The sequence below is a fragment of the Pelobates fuscus genome, chromosome 7 (assembly GCF_036172605.1).
Source record: "Pelobates fuscus isolate aPelFus1 chromosome 7, aPelFus1.pri, whole genome shotgun sequence".
Classification (NCBI taxonomy): Eukaryota; Metazoa; Chordata; class Amphibia; order Anura; family Pelobatidae; genus Pelobates; species Pelobates fuscus.
In genome coordinates, this window is record NC_086323.1 from 35,163,658 (window position 1) to 35,179,494 (window position 15,837).

The 15,837-nt window shown below is 36.4% G+C and overlaps 1 protein-coding gene across 3 annotated transcripts in view; it reads right to left on the reverse strand.

Annotated features, from left to right (window-relative positions):
* Positions 1–15,837, reverse strand: part of NEGR1 (neuronal growth regulator 1) — a 473,994-nt gene that overhangs the window by 233,693 nt on the left and 224,464 nt on the right. For all 3 annotated transcript variants that reach the window (XM_063427922.1, XM_063427923.1, XM_063427924.1), the window contains exon 3: positions 4,108–4,233. In XM_063427922.1, the coding sequence (XP_063283992.1) occupies positions 4,108–4,233 (126 nt within the window). The remainder of the gene's footprint in view (positions 1–4,107; positions 4,234–15,837) is intronic.

A 15,837-nucleotide genomic window follows, 5' to 3' on the forward strand; every position in this document is an offset into this window, starting at 1 on the left:
TGGATTGACACCTGTCCTCAGGGACCTTGATACACACTGGGGGGGACCTACTGTCCTCCCCCCACCCCCACCCCTGCGTGGTGGGTGGGGGCCATAAAAATAATGAGGGGGGGACCTACTGTCCTCCCCCCGGCCCCCACCCCTGTGCGGTGGGTGGGGGCCATAAATCACAATGGGGGGAGGACCTACTGTCCTCCCCCCACCCCCACCCCTGCACGGTGGGTGGGGGCCATAAAAATAATGAGGGGGGACCTACTGTCCTCCCCCCTGCCCGCACCCCTGCGTGGTGGGTGGGGGCCACAAAAATAATGAGGGGGGGACGTACTGTCCTCCCCCCTGACCCCCACCCCTGCGCGGTGGGTGGGGGCCCTAAAAAAACAATAAGGGGGACCTACTGTCCCCCCCAGCCCCCACCCCTGAGTGGTGGGTGGGTGCCCTAAATAAAAATCCCGCCCCCAATCAAAGGTGACTAGGGGTCCCCAAGCCCCTAGTCACCCACTTCCCCACCCCCAAAAAAGTTACCCCCTACCTACCCCCCTCACCCTAAAAAATAGTGAAGGGGGAATAAAATAACTAACCTGTAAAGAAAAATTCAACTTACCATTTGACATCTTCTTTTTTCTAAAATCTTTTTTCAGCCCCAAAAAAGGGCAAATAAAAAGCCATAAGAACTGACGCAATTTAAAAAAAAAAAAAAAACAAGCGCAAAAATAAATAATCCATCTTCACCCATGGAGGGCTCCGCTCCGCTTATAAAGCCTTGCCACGCCCTGCAATTAGGCTAACAACACTCTGATTGGCTGGTTTAAGCCAATCAGAGTGCTCTTTGTCATTTTACACAGCGTGGGAAAATTCCAAAGAACTTTCCCACGCTGTGTAAAATGACACAGAGCACTCTGATTGGTTAGATTCCAAGCCCACCAATCACAGTGCTCTGTGTCATTTTACACAGCGTGGGGAAGTTCTTTGGAATTTTCCCACGCTGTGTAAAATGACAAAGAGCACTCTGATTGGTGGGCTTGGAATCTAACCAATCAGAGTGTTCTGTATCATTTTACACAGCATGGGAAAGTTCTTTGGAATTTTCCCACGCTGTGTAAAATGACAAAGAGAACTCTGGTTGGTGGGCTTGGAATCTAACCAATTAGAGTGTTCTGTGTCATTTTACACAGCGTGTGAAAGTTCTTTGGAATTTTCCCACGCTGTGTAAAATGACAAAGAGCACTCTGGTTGGTGGGCTTGGAATCTAACCAATCAGAATGTTCTGTGTCATTTCACACAGCGTGGGAAAGTTCTTTGGAATTTTTCCACGCTGTGTAAAATGACAAAGAGCACTCTGATTGGTGGGCTTGGAATCTAACCAATCAGAGTGATCTGTGTCATTTGACACAGCGTGGGAAAGTTCTTTAGAATTTTTCCACGCTGTGTAAAATGACAAAGAGCACTCTGATTGGCTTAAACCAGCCAATCAGAGTGTTCTTAGCCTAATTGCAGGGCATGGCAAGGCTTTATAAGCCTTCCCCGCCCTGCAGAGCTCAGTCTGCGCGGAGCCCTGCATGGGTGAAGATGGCTTATTTTTTTTTGCTCTCTTTTTTTTTTTTTTTTTTTTTTAATTGCGTCCGTTCTTATGGCTTTTTATTTGGCCTTTTTTGGGGCTGAAAAAAGAAGATTTTAGAAAAAAGTAGGTCCCCCCCTCATTATGTTTATGGCCCCCACCCACCGCGCAGGGGTGGGGGCGGGGGGAGGACAGTAGGTCCCCCCATTCTGATTTATGGCCCCCACCCATCGCGCAGGGGTGGGGGCCAGGGGGGAGGACAGTAGGTCCCCCATTGTGATTTATGGCCCCCACCCACCGCGCAGATTTATGGCTCCCTCCCCCAGAGTGTATCAGGGTCCCTGAGGACAGGTGTCAATCCATATCTGCCTAGTGACCCTATGTAGGGGGAACAGTCCCTATTCTGCTCTGTGTTAGTGTGTATCAGGGATCCTTAGGATAGGTGTCAATCCATATCTGCCTAGTGACCCTATGTAGGGGGAACAGTCCCTATTCTGCTCTGTTTTAGTGTCTGGGGGGAGTATCTGCAGTAACACAGGGTGTCTGGAGGGAGTATCTGCAGTAACACAGGGTGTCAGGAGGGAGTATCTGCAGTAACACAGGGTGTCTGGAGGGAGTATCTGCAGTAGTACAGGGTGTCTGGAGGGAGTATCTGCAGTAACACAGAGTGTCTGGAGGGAGTATCTGCAGTAACACAGGGTGTCTGGAGGGAGTATCTGTAGTAACACAGAGTGTCTGGAGGGAGTATCTGCAGTAACACAGGGTGTCTGGGGGGAGTATCTGCAGTAACACAGAGTGTCTGGAGGGAGTATCTGCAGTAATACAGAGTGTCTGGAGGGAGTATCTGCAGTGACACAGCGTGTCTGGAGGGAGTATCTGCAGTAATACAGAGTGTCTGTGGGGAGTATCTGCAGTAACACAGAGTGTCTGGGGGGAGTATCTGCTTGTAACATTTATATGCTCTAAAAAAATAAAAAAAATAAAAATAAATGGAAAAAAAAAGAAAATGGTTGCAGCTTTCGAATGAATCTAAAATGGATGCTGTCCAGTAGGTGGGAGGGTCTGCTAGGGTGGGTGTGCTGCTGATTGGCTGGAATGTGTCTGCTGACTGTGAGGTACAGGGTCAAAGCTTACTCAATGATAAAGAATAGGGGGCGGACCGAACATCGCATGAGTTCGCCCGCGGTGGCGAACGCGAACATGCTATGTTCGCCAGGAACTATTCGCCAGTGAACCGTTCGGGACATCACTATATATCAATATTACAGCTATATCCTATTTAGAAATACAAAGGCATATTCAGCCTTTAGGTGGACTAAGCATTATGGGGATTATAGTTCAGCAGCTGGGAATCTACCGTTTGCCACGCCTGCTTTACAAATTAGAGGTAACGAAATGAAAACAACATCTAATGCCCACATATATTTAAGGGCATAGGGCAGGGGTAGGCAACCTTCACACTCCTGATGTTGTGGACTACATCTCCCAAAGCTTAGTAGTCTAGAACATCTGGACTAATGGAGGTTACCTACCCCTGTTATAGAGTGGAATGGCAAGAACATTGCAACTGGCATTATTGGGGCAGTGGGTAATATCTTGGTGATTATGTTGGTTGACCAATTCATCACAGGGCATTCCCATTCATGGAAAATTATTTTAGTTTAATTTTGTAATGCTGGGGGAAAATAAATCCCCCTGTATTGACGGGGGGTCTGTTATGGCCTCCAATAATCGTACTTTTACTTCCCGACCCCTTGTCTACAGGTTAGAGTAAAGAGAGAACTAATAATCATATCTGCCTTTAGGTAGAGGGTATCGCCTGGAAGTTTATTATCAAAGAATGAATTGCTCTACATAAATGAGATGAAAGGTAGGACTACTCTCTTCACTAGGGTTTGTCTTCAGAAAATGTATAATATGAGAAATCTTTATTGTATATAAAGGTACAATGAATGTAACTAAACATTAGCTTTGAGCTGCTGAAATTGTGTTTTGCTTTAGAACCAGCTATGGTTCCATCCACATCTCAAAGAAGACTTTGCATCCTTGAATTTATAGACAAACACACTGTAGTTTGCTCAGCTGAGGCACTGAGCCAACAAGAGCAATCACATATTTACAGAGGGGATTATGTGCCTTCTGGAATGGAAGGTGTGATGTTTTAAGCATATGTGAAAGGAGAACAAGAATTCCATTGCACCTGAGCACTCCAGATGTTTACAAATTTAAATATGTACCATCACATTTAGAGCTTGGTTTGACAAGTGTTCCATTTGTGTTTTATGGTAAAAAAAAAATGGATGAGTGAATACAACACGAATTATGTCCCCCTGGTATATGATGTTTTCTATCTTTTATGTTACTAGCATCTACGGAGATGAAAATGAAAAAAGGAACTAGTCTGGCCAATACATGGAACAGATGTTAGGCATGGAAAAACAAGATGAGAAGAGCATAATCTCAACAAAAGGACAGATTAGGACAAATAACCAGCTATAGAATGCAGCATCTTTAAATAGTAGATGCTTATCACTATTTGCCATCCCACCTACCTGATGGAGAGATGTGTCTCCAGGATATAGATGGCTCTGGTTTCCCAGTGGCCAAGCACAATAGCGATACGTTGGTTCCTTCATTGACCGTCATGTCAGATGAGATGTCGTAGATCTTTGGGGAAACTGAAAAATGAAGATGAAATAATAAAAATAAGCTTTAATAAGGAATGATTCTATTTTAGACTAAAAACAGAAACACAGAAATGTGTATCTAATACTGGCTTTGATCCACCACCACATAAGTATTTATTTCTACTGTTTTTGTTGTTTTGTAATCGTATTAAAATGTTTTTGAATTAACATTTCTTTTGCAAATAAAGATGAGTACGTACAAACAATAACACCTGAGGGACTCTCACCAGAAATAATAAAAGGCAACCTAGTAATATCTGGGGAAATATTACCTGACATAATAATATCTGAAAGTAATATTACCATTACAGTACGGTTAGTGCAGTACATGTGATCTGCATGTATTAAGAAGATAGGTTAGGACCCTAAATTCAGTCCTAGGTAAGAGCACTTGGACTATCATGATGTAGGTTGCCCAATGCAGTTATATAGAAGCGTGTGTGATGCTTATGACTAACCATCAAACATGACAGCCTGCAACCCTGGATGCAAGCCATGATAATAGACACACACCATTTTTGGGCAAGATTGCCTACCATTACATCATCATCATGTCTTCAATTGGCCATCCCTATCCTGATCCTGATTCATACCTCCCAATGTCAGTAACTACAAACTAGTACATACAAAATTTACTGAACAATTGTTATTGTAGTATCCGAACAAACGGTATTAATTCATGTTAATCATTAACAAGTTAATAAACTAGATAGTGAATAAAGGTGAATTGGAAACTATAGAGCTAAATGTAGACCTTTATTAGTGAGTTGGAATAAGTTTCTGACCTATCTGTTTTTTTGTAAGTTGGATATCTTCTTCCAAAGACTGATGTCAGTTCACCATAATTAACCCTTAGTGAATAAAATCATATGTGGTTGTATAACTGCAATATTAATTCCTTAAGAAAATATCTGTTTCAATGAACCCTTTACAAATATTACCTGTGACAGTCATATCTGAGTTAAAGTGTTCTGCCTGAGGATATCACCATTATAACTCAGAATCTGTAGCGATATAAGTAAAAAACTTGCTGAAATAGTATTCAAAGAAATAACACCCAAGAAATAACAGTAAAACCCAATGGGAAAAAAAAACACTATATCCAATAATACTGGTATAGTATCTGATGTAATTATACGTAAGGTAATAACACTGAAAGCATTAATTTCTACTTCTGAACCAATAATACCCAATCAAAACAGAACTTGGGAAATGATTTCATACGCTGTAGTTGATGAAGTAATCATAATTAAGAAAACAATATATAGTTATTAATTAAGGTAAAAAATTAAATAAGGGTTTTATGTTACGTGCTGTATGTTTTACAAAATTTCTGCCACAAATGTTATGTTTATTCATTAGCAGTATCAATTTCATCCATGTTTCAACAACATTGACAGGTTGAGAGCATCACAAGACATGCAAAGCTAAGCAAGTGCCTAAATGTGGACAACATTTTGATTAATGCAAATATGGTAATGTGTCAAACCATTCAAAAATGTACCTCATCATCCAGCAATGATCTAGACCAGTGTTTTCCAAACCAGTCCCACCAACAGTCTAGGTTTTGTTAGTATCTCCTTTGGAATAAAACAGGGATGTTGGTGGGGCATGAGGACTGATTTGATAACCACTGATCTAGACAATTGGTAGGCAACCTTCAAAACTCCAGATACGTTCTTATAGCCATAATGCTGTCAAAGTTTCAGGGGTGATTTAGTTTACAACATCTGGAGTGCCGGAAGTGGATTACTCTTAATCTAGACACTTCATTATTATGCCATCTTTGCTTTCTAGTTGATAACCAATGATGTAATATGGCCACCTTAAATGCCAGTCAACATTTCCAGACATCCACATGAAGGTCATTTAGAGCAATTGAATAATGATGGAGTCTGAGCTGACTTCCAGATCATGAAATGTTATTTTATCCAATGCACTGTGGCCTATTGTGGTTTAATGCCCTTTAGTGTGTATTATTTCTGTTTAGTGATTTTCTGTGTTTGACCTGGCCTTTTTATATGTTGACCTTGATTTATGTGACTTGTACAATTTATCAATGTATTCTTGAGAACTTCTGGCTAACTCAACATAAACTTAGTCTTGGCCTTTCTTCCACACCATATATTTGTCCTGCGTTATGCACGGCAATTCTAAGGTAATATGCTCTATCTGTATGTTGTTGTTGTTTTTTTTTTTATATTCTGACTAATTACTGGCATGTTGGCTTGGTTCTAACCACAGGCTAAATATGTGGTGCTTTGAGTATGTTTATTAAGAAACACTTCAAACATGCTGCAGTGGTTATGGTGCCAAGTGTGACCTCCCAATGTAAGTAGTCAAACCATTTAGTAACTGGCTGAGAGCAATCAGCTGACACTCTTACCCTGTGAGCTGGACCTGCATTGCCGGACTTAGCTCAGGTGAGCTAATGAAAGTTCTAAAGCAGCAGCATTTCACTAGCTTCACAATGGTAGGAAGCTATGGCCTCCTGACGCCAAATAAGAAGACAAACCATGTCTAAATGGCTTGACTACTTACATTGGGGGGGGGCGTGGACACTCCTGGCACTATAACCACCAAAGAACGTTGTAGTGCTTAGTGAGCTTGGAGAGTTTATTTAATGCTTCAAACCTTTCTATTAGGCAAACCTAATGAATAACAATGTATTAATTTTTAGGAATATTCCATTATTCCATTATTCTGGGACCATTTTTTACTACAAATATGTAATTTCTAGCTTTCTTCTGATTGGAAATAAACAACAAGCTTCCAATCAGAATACAACTTCAGTTTCACTTTTTATTTTCCTTCTCTTACTATACCACTGTATTTTCTCTGAAATAACTGGATTCTAGCAGCAGTGAAAAGCCATGTATTTACACATTTATATGATTTTATCCTAACTGATCTTTGAGATATGAGAATGTTGCTTATGGACATGCAAGGTTAGCCTCATAGACATTAGCACAAACAAAATGCCCCACTTTTCCTTAAACTCATATGAAATTCTGAGCAAGACTTTGCATTCTGACCCCGTACTTCTTCTCACATCTACTGCTTTTCTGCCTTGTTCCTCAGAAAATGCCATTAGTCAACTTCATGAATTTCAGAAACATTAAAATTTTAATGTCAGAGATAAAATATATATGGGTAGTGTGTTTTTTTATAAAGTCAATAAAGGACTCTATTTTATACATTGATGCTCATTTGAGCTATTTTTACATTGCTAGGAATAATACGTATAAAATATATTAGTCAATTATAAACTCACAATTAATAATATGACATTTTGATTTTTGACTAGTGCATGGGGAATTTTATGTAGCAATTGTGAAACAGAAATATGTTTAGTTACATTATCTGTTTGCAATATTACTAGTGCAGGGTAATGCATTGCATTATCTCAGTAAATCTTTATATACAGTAAATGTTTTGACATCTACTGTATATTACAATGGTATTCATTATGCAATATATTGTAGATACTGTTGAGTAGAACATGTATAAATGCTATCATTACATTTGATAATACAATGCAAATTCCTGTAATGATGAGAAAAAAAAAAGGAAGATTATTCTCTGAACAATACTTAAAAGTGCACATCACCCATCTTTTCTGTGAATTTTTTAAATTCAATTGAAATTGGTAAAACTATAGTCATACTTGACTATTGTCACAACTTGTCTATTTTAGCCTTAAGAAGAATTGCCATATCACATGATTTTTGGGGTATATTTTTATGCTTACCTGCATATGTATAATATTATATATTTTAGCCTTAACCCCTTCAGGACCGGCCTGTTTTTGCGATGTTTGTACGTTAAGGACCAGAGCAGTTTTAACACTTTTGTGGTGTTTGTGTTTAGCTGTAATTTTCCGCTCTCTCATTTACGGTTCCCATACAAGTTATATATTGTTTTTTTCAGGACAAAAGGGGCTTTCTTTACATACCATTATTTGTATTATGTCCAATATTGTATTTAAAAAAAATTATAAAATATGGTGAAAAATTTAAAAAAAAAACATGTTTTTGGACTTTTACTTGAAAAATCTTTTACTTATCTACAAAAGCTAATGAAAAAAACTGCTAAATAGATTCAAAATTTTGTCCCGAGTTTAAAAACACCCAGTGTTTACATGCTTTATTGCTTTTTTTTGCAAGTTATAGGCCTATAAATACAAGTAGGAAATTGCTGTTTCAATATATATATATTTTAAATGTATCAATAGTGACCTTGTAACACCGTTATCTGTCATAAATCCCTGAAACACACCTAACATGTACATATTTTTTTAAAGTAGACAACCCAGGGTATTCAAAATTGGGTATGTCCAGTTTTTTTTAGTAGCCACTTAGTCACAAACACTGGCCAAAGTTAGCATTTATATTTGTTTGTGTGTTAAAAATGCAAGAAACGCTAACTTTGGCCGGTGTTTGTGACTAAGTGGCTACTAAAAAAGGCTGAACATACCCCATTTGCAATACCTTGGGTTGTCTTCTTTTGCAAATGGTATGCCATCATGGGGCTAATTCTCATTCCTTGGCTACCATACGCTCTCAAAGGCAACCTAACCAATCCGACAAATTTCAATTAAAAAAAAAGTAAAATCAAGCCTTATATTTGACCCTGTAACTTTCACAAACACTATAAAACCTCTACATGTGGGGTACTGTTATACTCAGGAGACTTCGCTGAACACAAATATTAGTGTATCAGAACAGTAAAATGTATCACAGCAATAATATCCTCAGTGAAAGTGCTGTTTGTGTGTGAAAAATGCAAAAAACGTCACTTTCACTGACAATATCATCGCTGTGATATGTTTTACTGTTTTGAAACACTAATATTTGTGTTCAGCGAAGTCTCCCGAGTAAAACAGTACCCCCATGTACAGGTTTTAGGGTGTCATAGAAAGTTACAGGGTTAAACACAGTGCTAGCAAATTAAATTATCTGGACTTTCGGCCTGGGTTGGCAGGCAGGTCCCTCAAATTGCAATCATTAAAATTACTTAATTAGGTAAAAATATTACATAAATACACATGTAGAATTTTAATATATATACATATTTATATATTTGACGTCTACGTGTATATTTATGAAATTATTTATGTAATTATGTATATGGACATGTGTATATTTCGTATTGTTTTTATTTATTTATTTATACATATATATATATATCATTACATTCTAAGTATATTTTGATATAAATATATATATATATATATATCAAAATACTGTTAGAATAAAATTGCATATATAAATATTTTTTTATAATTATTAAAAATTATTTTTATTTTTTGTTATTTATTTTTATTAACATATTATTTGTATTTTATAATAATATATATATACCATATATATAGCAATTATATATATTGTATATATTCGTGTGTAATTTAAATATAAGTGTATTTTTATATTAATATACGTATATATAAATATAAAAATACACTTAATATGACATTATATATATGATACATATACATATATTATATATAGATATAATACATGTATATATATCATATATATATATACACATATTATTATTATTTTTTTTTACACTGATTTTACACTTTTTTTTTTAACTTTATTTTTTTGATTTTTCACTTGCAGGGAGACTGCCTGTCAGCACAGACAGTCCCCCTGCAGGCAGATACACAGACCCCTATTGCGGTCATGTGATCGAGTGATCACATGGCCGTGGGGTCCTGATCTGCCGAGGGGGGACTGCCCGGGCAGACAGGCAACCCCCCTGGACCGGGAGGAGCACTGATCGCCGCCGTGGGACCGACGGCGATCAGGTAAGTAGCCCCAGACCGTTATGACGGTTCAGGACCGTCAGCGGTCCAAACGCATGTTTTACCGCTGACGGTCCTGAACCGTCAGCGGTCCTGAAAGGGTTAAGAAGAATTGCCATATCACATGATTTTTTGGGTGTATATTTATGCTTACCTGGATATGTATAATATTATATATTTCAGCCTTAAGAAGAATTGCCATATCACAGGATTATTTTTTTTAAATATATTTTTATGCTTACCTATATATATATATATATATATATATATATATATAATATATATACAGATACATTTATAGCAAAAAAGCAAAAAAATAAAATTAAAAAAATGCAGAAATTCACACCTCTTCATTTAATACAGGGTGCCTTTATCTTACTTCCCTGGTAATCATTGTTATAAGCTCTGTTCTTGCAATTGGTCAAGTCAACATAGTGAAAGCCTACAGAATGGAGAATGTTTCTAGTTTTCCTCCTCATTTGCATTGTGTGCCCTGGCCTTGCCTTGTTTGAACTGAGTTATGATGTAATTTTCTAATGAACAAATACAGATTTACTTTCCTATAACGTCCATTGAACCTGTTCGTGTATTCACTCTGGTTAAGAAAATGTTAAATCAACTTATATCTGATTTTGTTTTATGTTTTCTTGATTGGTTTAAATTTCAGAGAAGTGACAGTACCTGTTTAAGACAAATATACAGAGCACAATAGTGATGTAGTTTAATTAATAAACAAAGATAATATTTTAATAATAGTTTAAAATGTCACCCTGTTTGCCATGGAACATATTAAGCTATTTACCCATCAAACATAAATTATTAATTATAACCATTATTAAAGGGACTCTTTAGTGTTAGAAATACAAAGATGTATTCCTTGCACACTAACATGTTCCTCGGCCCCCATGCCCACCCCACCGTGAAGTACAGGGTTAAATAACCCTTTCTACGCATACCTGATTTCCGAACCGAGAACACTTGGCACTGGGTCATGCTCTACAGCCGCTAACGCCAGATGATTGGGGTAACTAATGCACATGCAGGGTGGGAGCACAAACTTGTGAAACTCCATGAAACTCTAGTAGACAACCACTAGACGCAATCTCACTACTACAATATAAACATTGCTGTTTCTCTAAAAATGCAATGTTTTACATTGCAGGACTAAGGGGAACTGGGTGCCTATAGTGTCCCATTAATACAAGAAATATTCTCCTGCAATATTTACAACCAAAACAAAATACACAAAAAGGTATCATATAATTAATATATTCTGTCATGTAAGACTTTAAGAAGATAGTAGGATATTTTTCTGTTTGTAAATGTTGTCATATTACCCTATAATGCACGGAATGTCTATTTACATTTATGCTATCACTTCAAAGCAGGTTTACAGTTATCAAAAGGGCAGATAGAAATATTTCTTACACGTTATTTTATTCAGAGTTTTGAAGTACTGTTTTATTACACATTTCAGATTTAGTATTATTGTGAAATTGTTTATGGAGATAAGTGGTAATATAAAGATGTATCCATGAATAAAACTAGGTAGTGACCTCAAGCTGCTCAATGCTGTCATGTTCCCATTTGTAGATTTGGAAATAAGCTAAACTGGTATAAAAGCAATATATAAGCTGTTAGTGAAACATTGTGCTTTTATCATCACATTCATTGTGTTTGATTGTATAATAGTAGTATAATATTAGCATTGTTCTTCAGACAATGCCATTAGTCGACTTCATGAATTTCAGAAACATAAACATTTTAGTGTCCGAGATAAAAAAAAAAAAGAGAACTAAAAATATATATAATGCATGGGTAGTGTGTTCTCTTAACAACTCGTTCTGCATAGTTCGGAATTTAAGACATTTTCGACAAACAATAGATGTATTGCTCCATAGGAAAACAAAATAGTGAAAGTAATATTTTACATTACAGAATTTGAATTTTTATCTTTTTTGTGAATATTGTATTGTTTTGTTTGAGAAACAGATGCCATACACCTAGTAACTCCACCCACATGCTTTCTTATAAATAAAACATATAGCTATCGATACATGTAAAGATGTTTATAGCCAATTGTCTAACTTTAAATGGATTTTTAGTACTGGTAAAGTTAGTGTTTTTATAAAAGAACAATATTGCTAAATTGTTAGAATCAGAGGCGTTGCTAGGGTCATGATATACCCAGGGCCCCAAAACAACATTTGTTGAACTCTCCCCAAAGACTCTTACCCGGTCCTTCACAATTTCCATCCGTTGACACACTCATGGATATATACATACATACAAATACTCATAATGCAATATTACACACACATTCACACACACAAAATAATTGTATTAAAATGGTTTGTTTCTTCTTTCAATGTGGCTTGAGTAGGACATACACAGCATTTGCTGGCATGGAAGGATATAGAGGAATGTTGTGAAACCATGATCAACTACCCTGGCTACAGTAATTTATTTTGCTTTCTTCGCTCTAGCAATAAATAAAAATGTACTTTTAAATGAAACCTTTCATATTCACAGCAACAACTGCCTTCATCTTACAAATAATTCAATCACTGCATCAACTCCTTCATCTTAGGGCTCCTTCCCCGCCAAGCACTCACTCTCACACTCTTTCATCTTAGGTTCGCTCTCAATCCAACATCTACATCCTTTTCAATACTAACTAGACTTATGCCTGCCTGAAAAAAAACAATTTGGTTGACCAAATGTTGTTCTACATGGAACTTCGGCTTCTCTAAATAACATCCATGCAAACAATTCAGGAAAACCTACTCAGATGAAACAAAAATAGAAAAAAATAGCTTATCACAGTACTGAAAAATATACACAATATGTTTATGTGTGTATATATATATATATATTGAATTATAATGATTGGCCGATTTTCCTTTTAATATAGCTAATTCTAGTTGGAATTTGGTCAACCACATTCTGGTCAATTTAACTGGTATTTTACCATTCAAATTCAGTCCAAATTCATCAATATTCGTGATTTTGAGTGTTCAGTTGTTTGGTTTGGCAGTCCCATAACCATCAAGCATTTATTTTTTGGCTCCAAGGATGGAAAACTGAATCACGAAGCAAACACATCTATTATCCATGTCGGATTTTCATGATGCGTCTATAGGTTGCTTTGGAGTTATAGATTTTGGACAAAATGCTGATAAGCCAACAATTTAATGAACTGCAATTCCTTTGAAACCAAATTCAAAAATCTAATAGTAACCACTTCAAACCTTATTAGCACCTTATTATTTATTTTATGAACCCTCTCGGTCCCAGAACTATCGAAGGACATAAACAACTATTCTAAAGTCTCAAGATACACAATGAACCTGGAGAAATCAACATTTATAGCTAAAAATATGAACAAAAGGATAATAACATTTCTTGTACAAAACATTGGGCTCCCCGAAAACAAGGACAGGCTAAAATATTTGAGTATCACTATAACCTCAGACCTAAAGATTTAATAGAAGCCAATGTCCTATTGCGCATGCATGGCAAGACACCATGCAAGACATCAGCATCTCCTTATTGAGGTGCATTGAATCAATACATCTCTGTGGGGAGCGTTCAGTGTCTCCAGGCAGAGTGTGGACTAGGGCTAGAAATCACCCGTAGTGACCGTCAAAATAACAGTCACATGAGGTGTAATTAGGTTGCAATGTAAACACTGACTTTTCTCTGAAAAGGCAGCTTTTACATTGCTCAGCCTGCAGGGATATGCTATAGACACCAGAACCACAACATTAAGTAGTAGTGGTTCTGATGAATATTGTGTCCCTTTAACCCCTTAAGGACGCGGGATGGTTCAGGACCGTCATCGTCATTTTCCCATTGCCGACCGACGACGGTCCTGAACCGTCCTTAATTTAAAATGTACTTACCCGATCGCCGTCGTTCCCCCGGCGGCGATCGGCGGTGCTCCCGTTGTGGGGAGACTGCCTGCAGCCCAGACAGTCTCCCCATGGCGAATTAGGACCCCTGTGGCCATGTGATCGCCCAACAGGGCGACCACATGGTCACAATAGGTGTCCTAGTGTCTGCCTGCAGGGGGACTGTCTGTGCTGACAGGCAGTCTCCCTGCTGCTGTAAAATCATTAAAAAATGTAAAGTTAAAGTTAATAAAAAAAAATATTATTATATATGTGTGTATATATATATATATATATATGATATATAGACATATATTATACCTATATAATATATGTCTATATATCATATATATAATGTCATGCTAAGTGTATTTTTATATTAATATGTACATATATTAATATAAAAATACACTTATAATTAAATTACACACGTGTATATATATATAATATATATAATAACTATATATATTGTATATATATATTATTATAAAATACAAATAATAAGTAAATTAAATTAAATAAAAAAAATTAAAAATAATAATAAAAAATTATATATCAATACGAAATTTTATTCTAACTGTATTTTGATATTAATATATATATATTCATATCAAAATACACTTAGAATGAAATTGTATATATATCTATGTATATATAAATAAATAAAAAGAATACGAACTATTCATATGTCCATATACAAAATTACATAAATAATTATATAAATATACACGTAGACTTCAAATATATAAATATGCATATATATTTAAATTCTACGTGCGTATCTATGTAATATTTTTACATAATGAAGTTATTTTATTGATTGCAATTTAAGGGACCTGCCTGCCAACCCAGGCCGAAAGTCCAGAGAATTTAATTTGCTATCACAGTATTTTACCCTGTAACGTTCTATGACACCCTAAAACCTGTACATGGGGGGGTACTGTTTTACTCGGGAGACTTCGCTGAACACAAATATTAGTGATTCAAAACAGTAAAACATATCACAGCGATGATATTGTCAGTGAAAGTGACTTTTTTTGCATTTTTCACACACAAACAGCACTTTTACTGATGATATAATTGTTGTGATACATTTTCCAGTTTTGAAACACTAATATTTGTGTTCAGCAAAGTCTCCTGAGTATAACAGTACCCCCCCCTGTACAGGTTTTATAGCGTTTTTGAAAGTTACAGGGTCAAATATATGGGTCAAATATTTTTACATTGAAAATGGCCAGGTTGGTTACGTGCCTTTGAGAGCGTATGGTAGCCCAGGAATGAGATTTACCCCCATGATGGCATACCATTTGCAAAAGAAGACAACCCAAGGTATTGCAAATGGGGTATGTCCAGTCTTTTTTAGTAACCACTTAGTCACAAACACTGGCCAAAATTAGCGTTCAATTTAGTTTTTTACTTTTTTCACACACAAACAAATATGAACGCTAACTTTGGCCAGTGTTTGCGACTAACTGGCTACTAAAAAAGTCTGGACATACCCCATATTGAATACCCTGGGTTGTCTACTTTTAAAAAAATATGTACATGTGGGATGTTATTCAGAGATTTATGACAGATAATAGTGTTACAATGTCACTATTGATACATTTTAAAAATGTATGTTTTGAAACCGCAATATCCTACTTGTACTTATAGCCCTATAACATGCAAGAAAATAGCAAAAAGCATGTAAACACTGGGTATTTTTAAACTCAGGACAAAATTTTTAATCTATTTAGCAGTTTTTTTCATTCGCTTTTGTAGATGAGTAAAAGATTTTTCACATAAAAGTCAAAAAACATGTATTTTTTTCAATTTTTCATCATATTTTTTCATTTTTAAAAAATTAAATTACATGAGATTATATAAATAATGGTATGTAAAGAAAGCCCC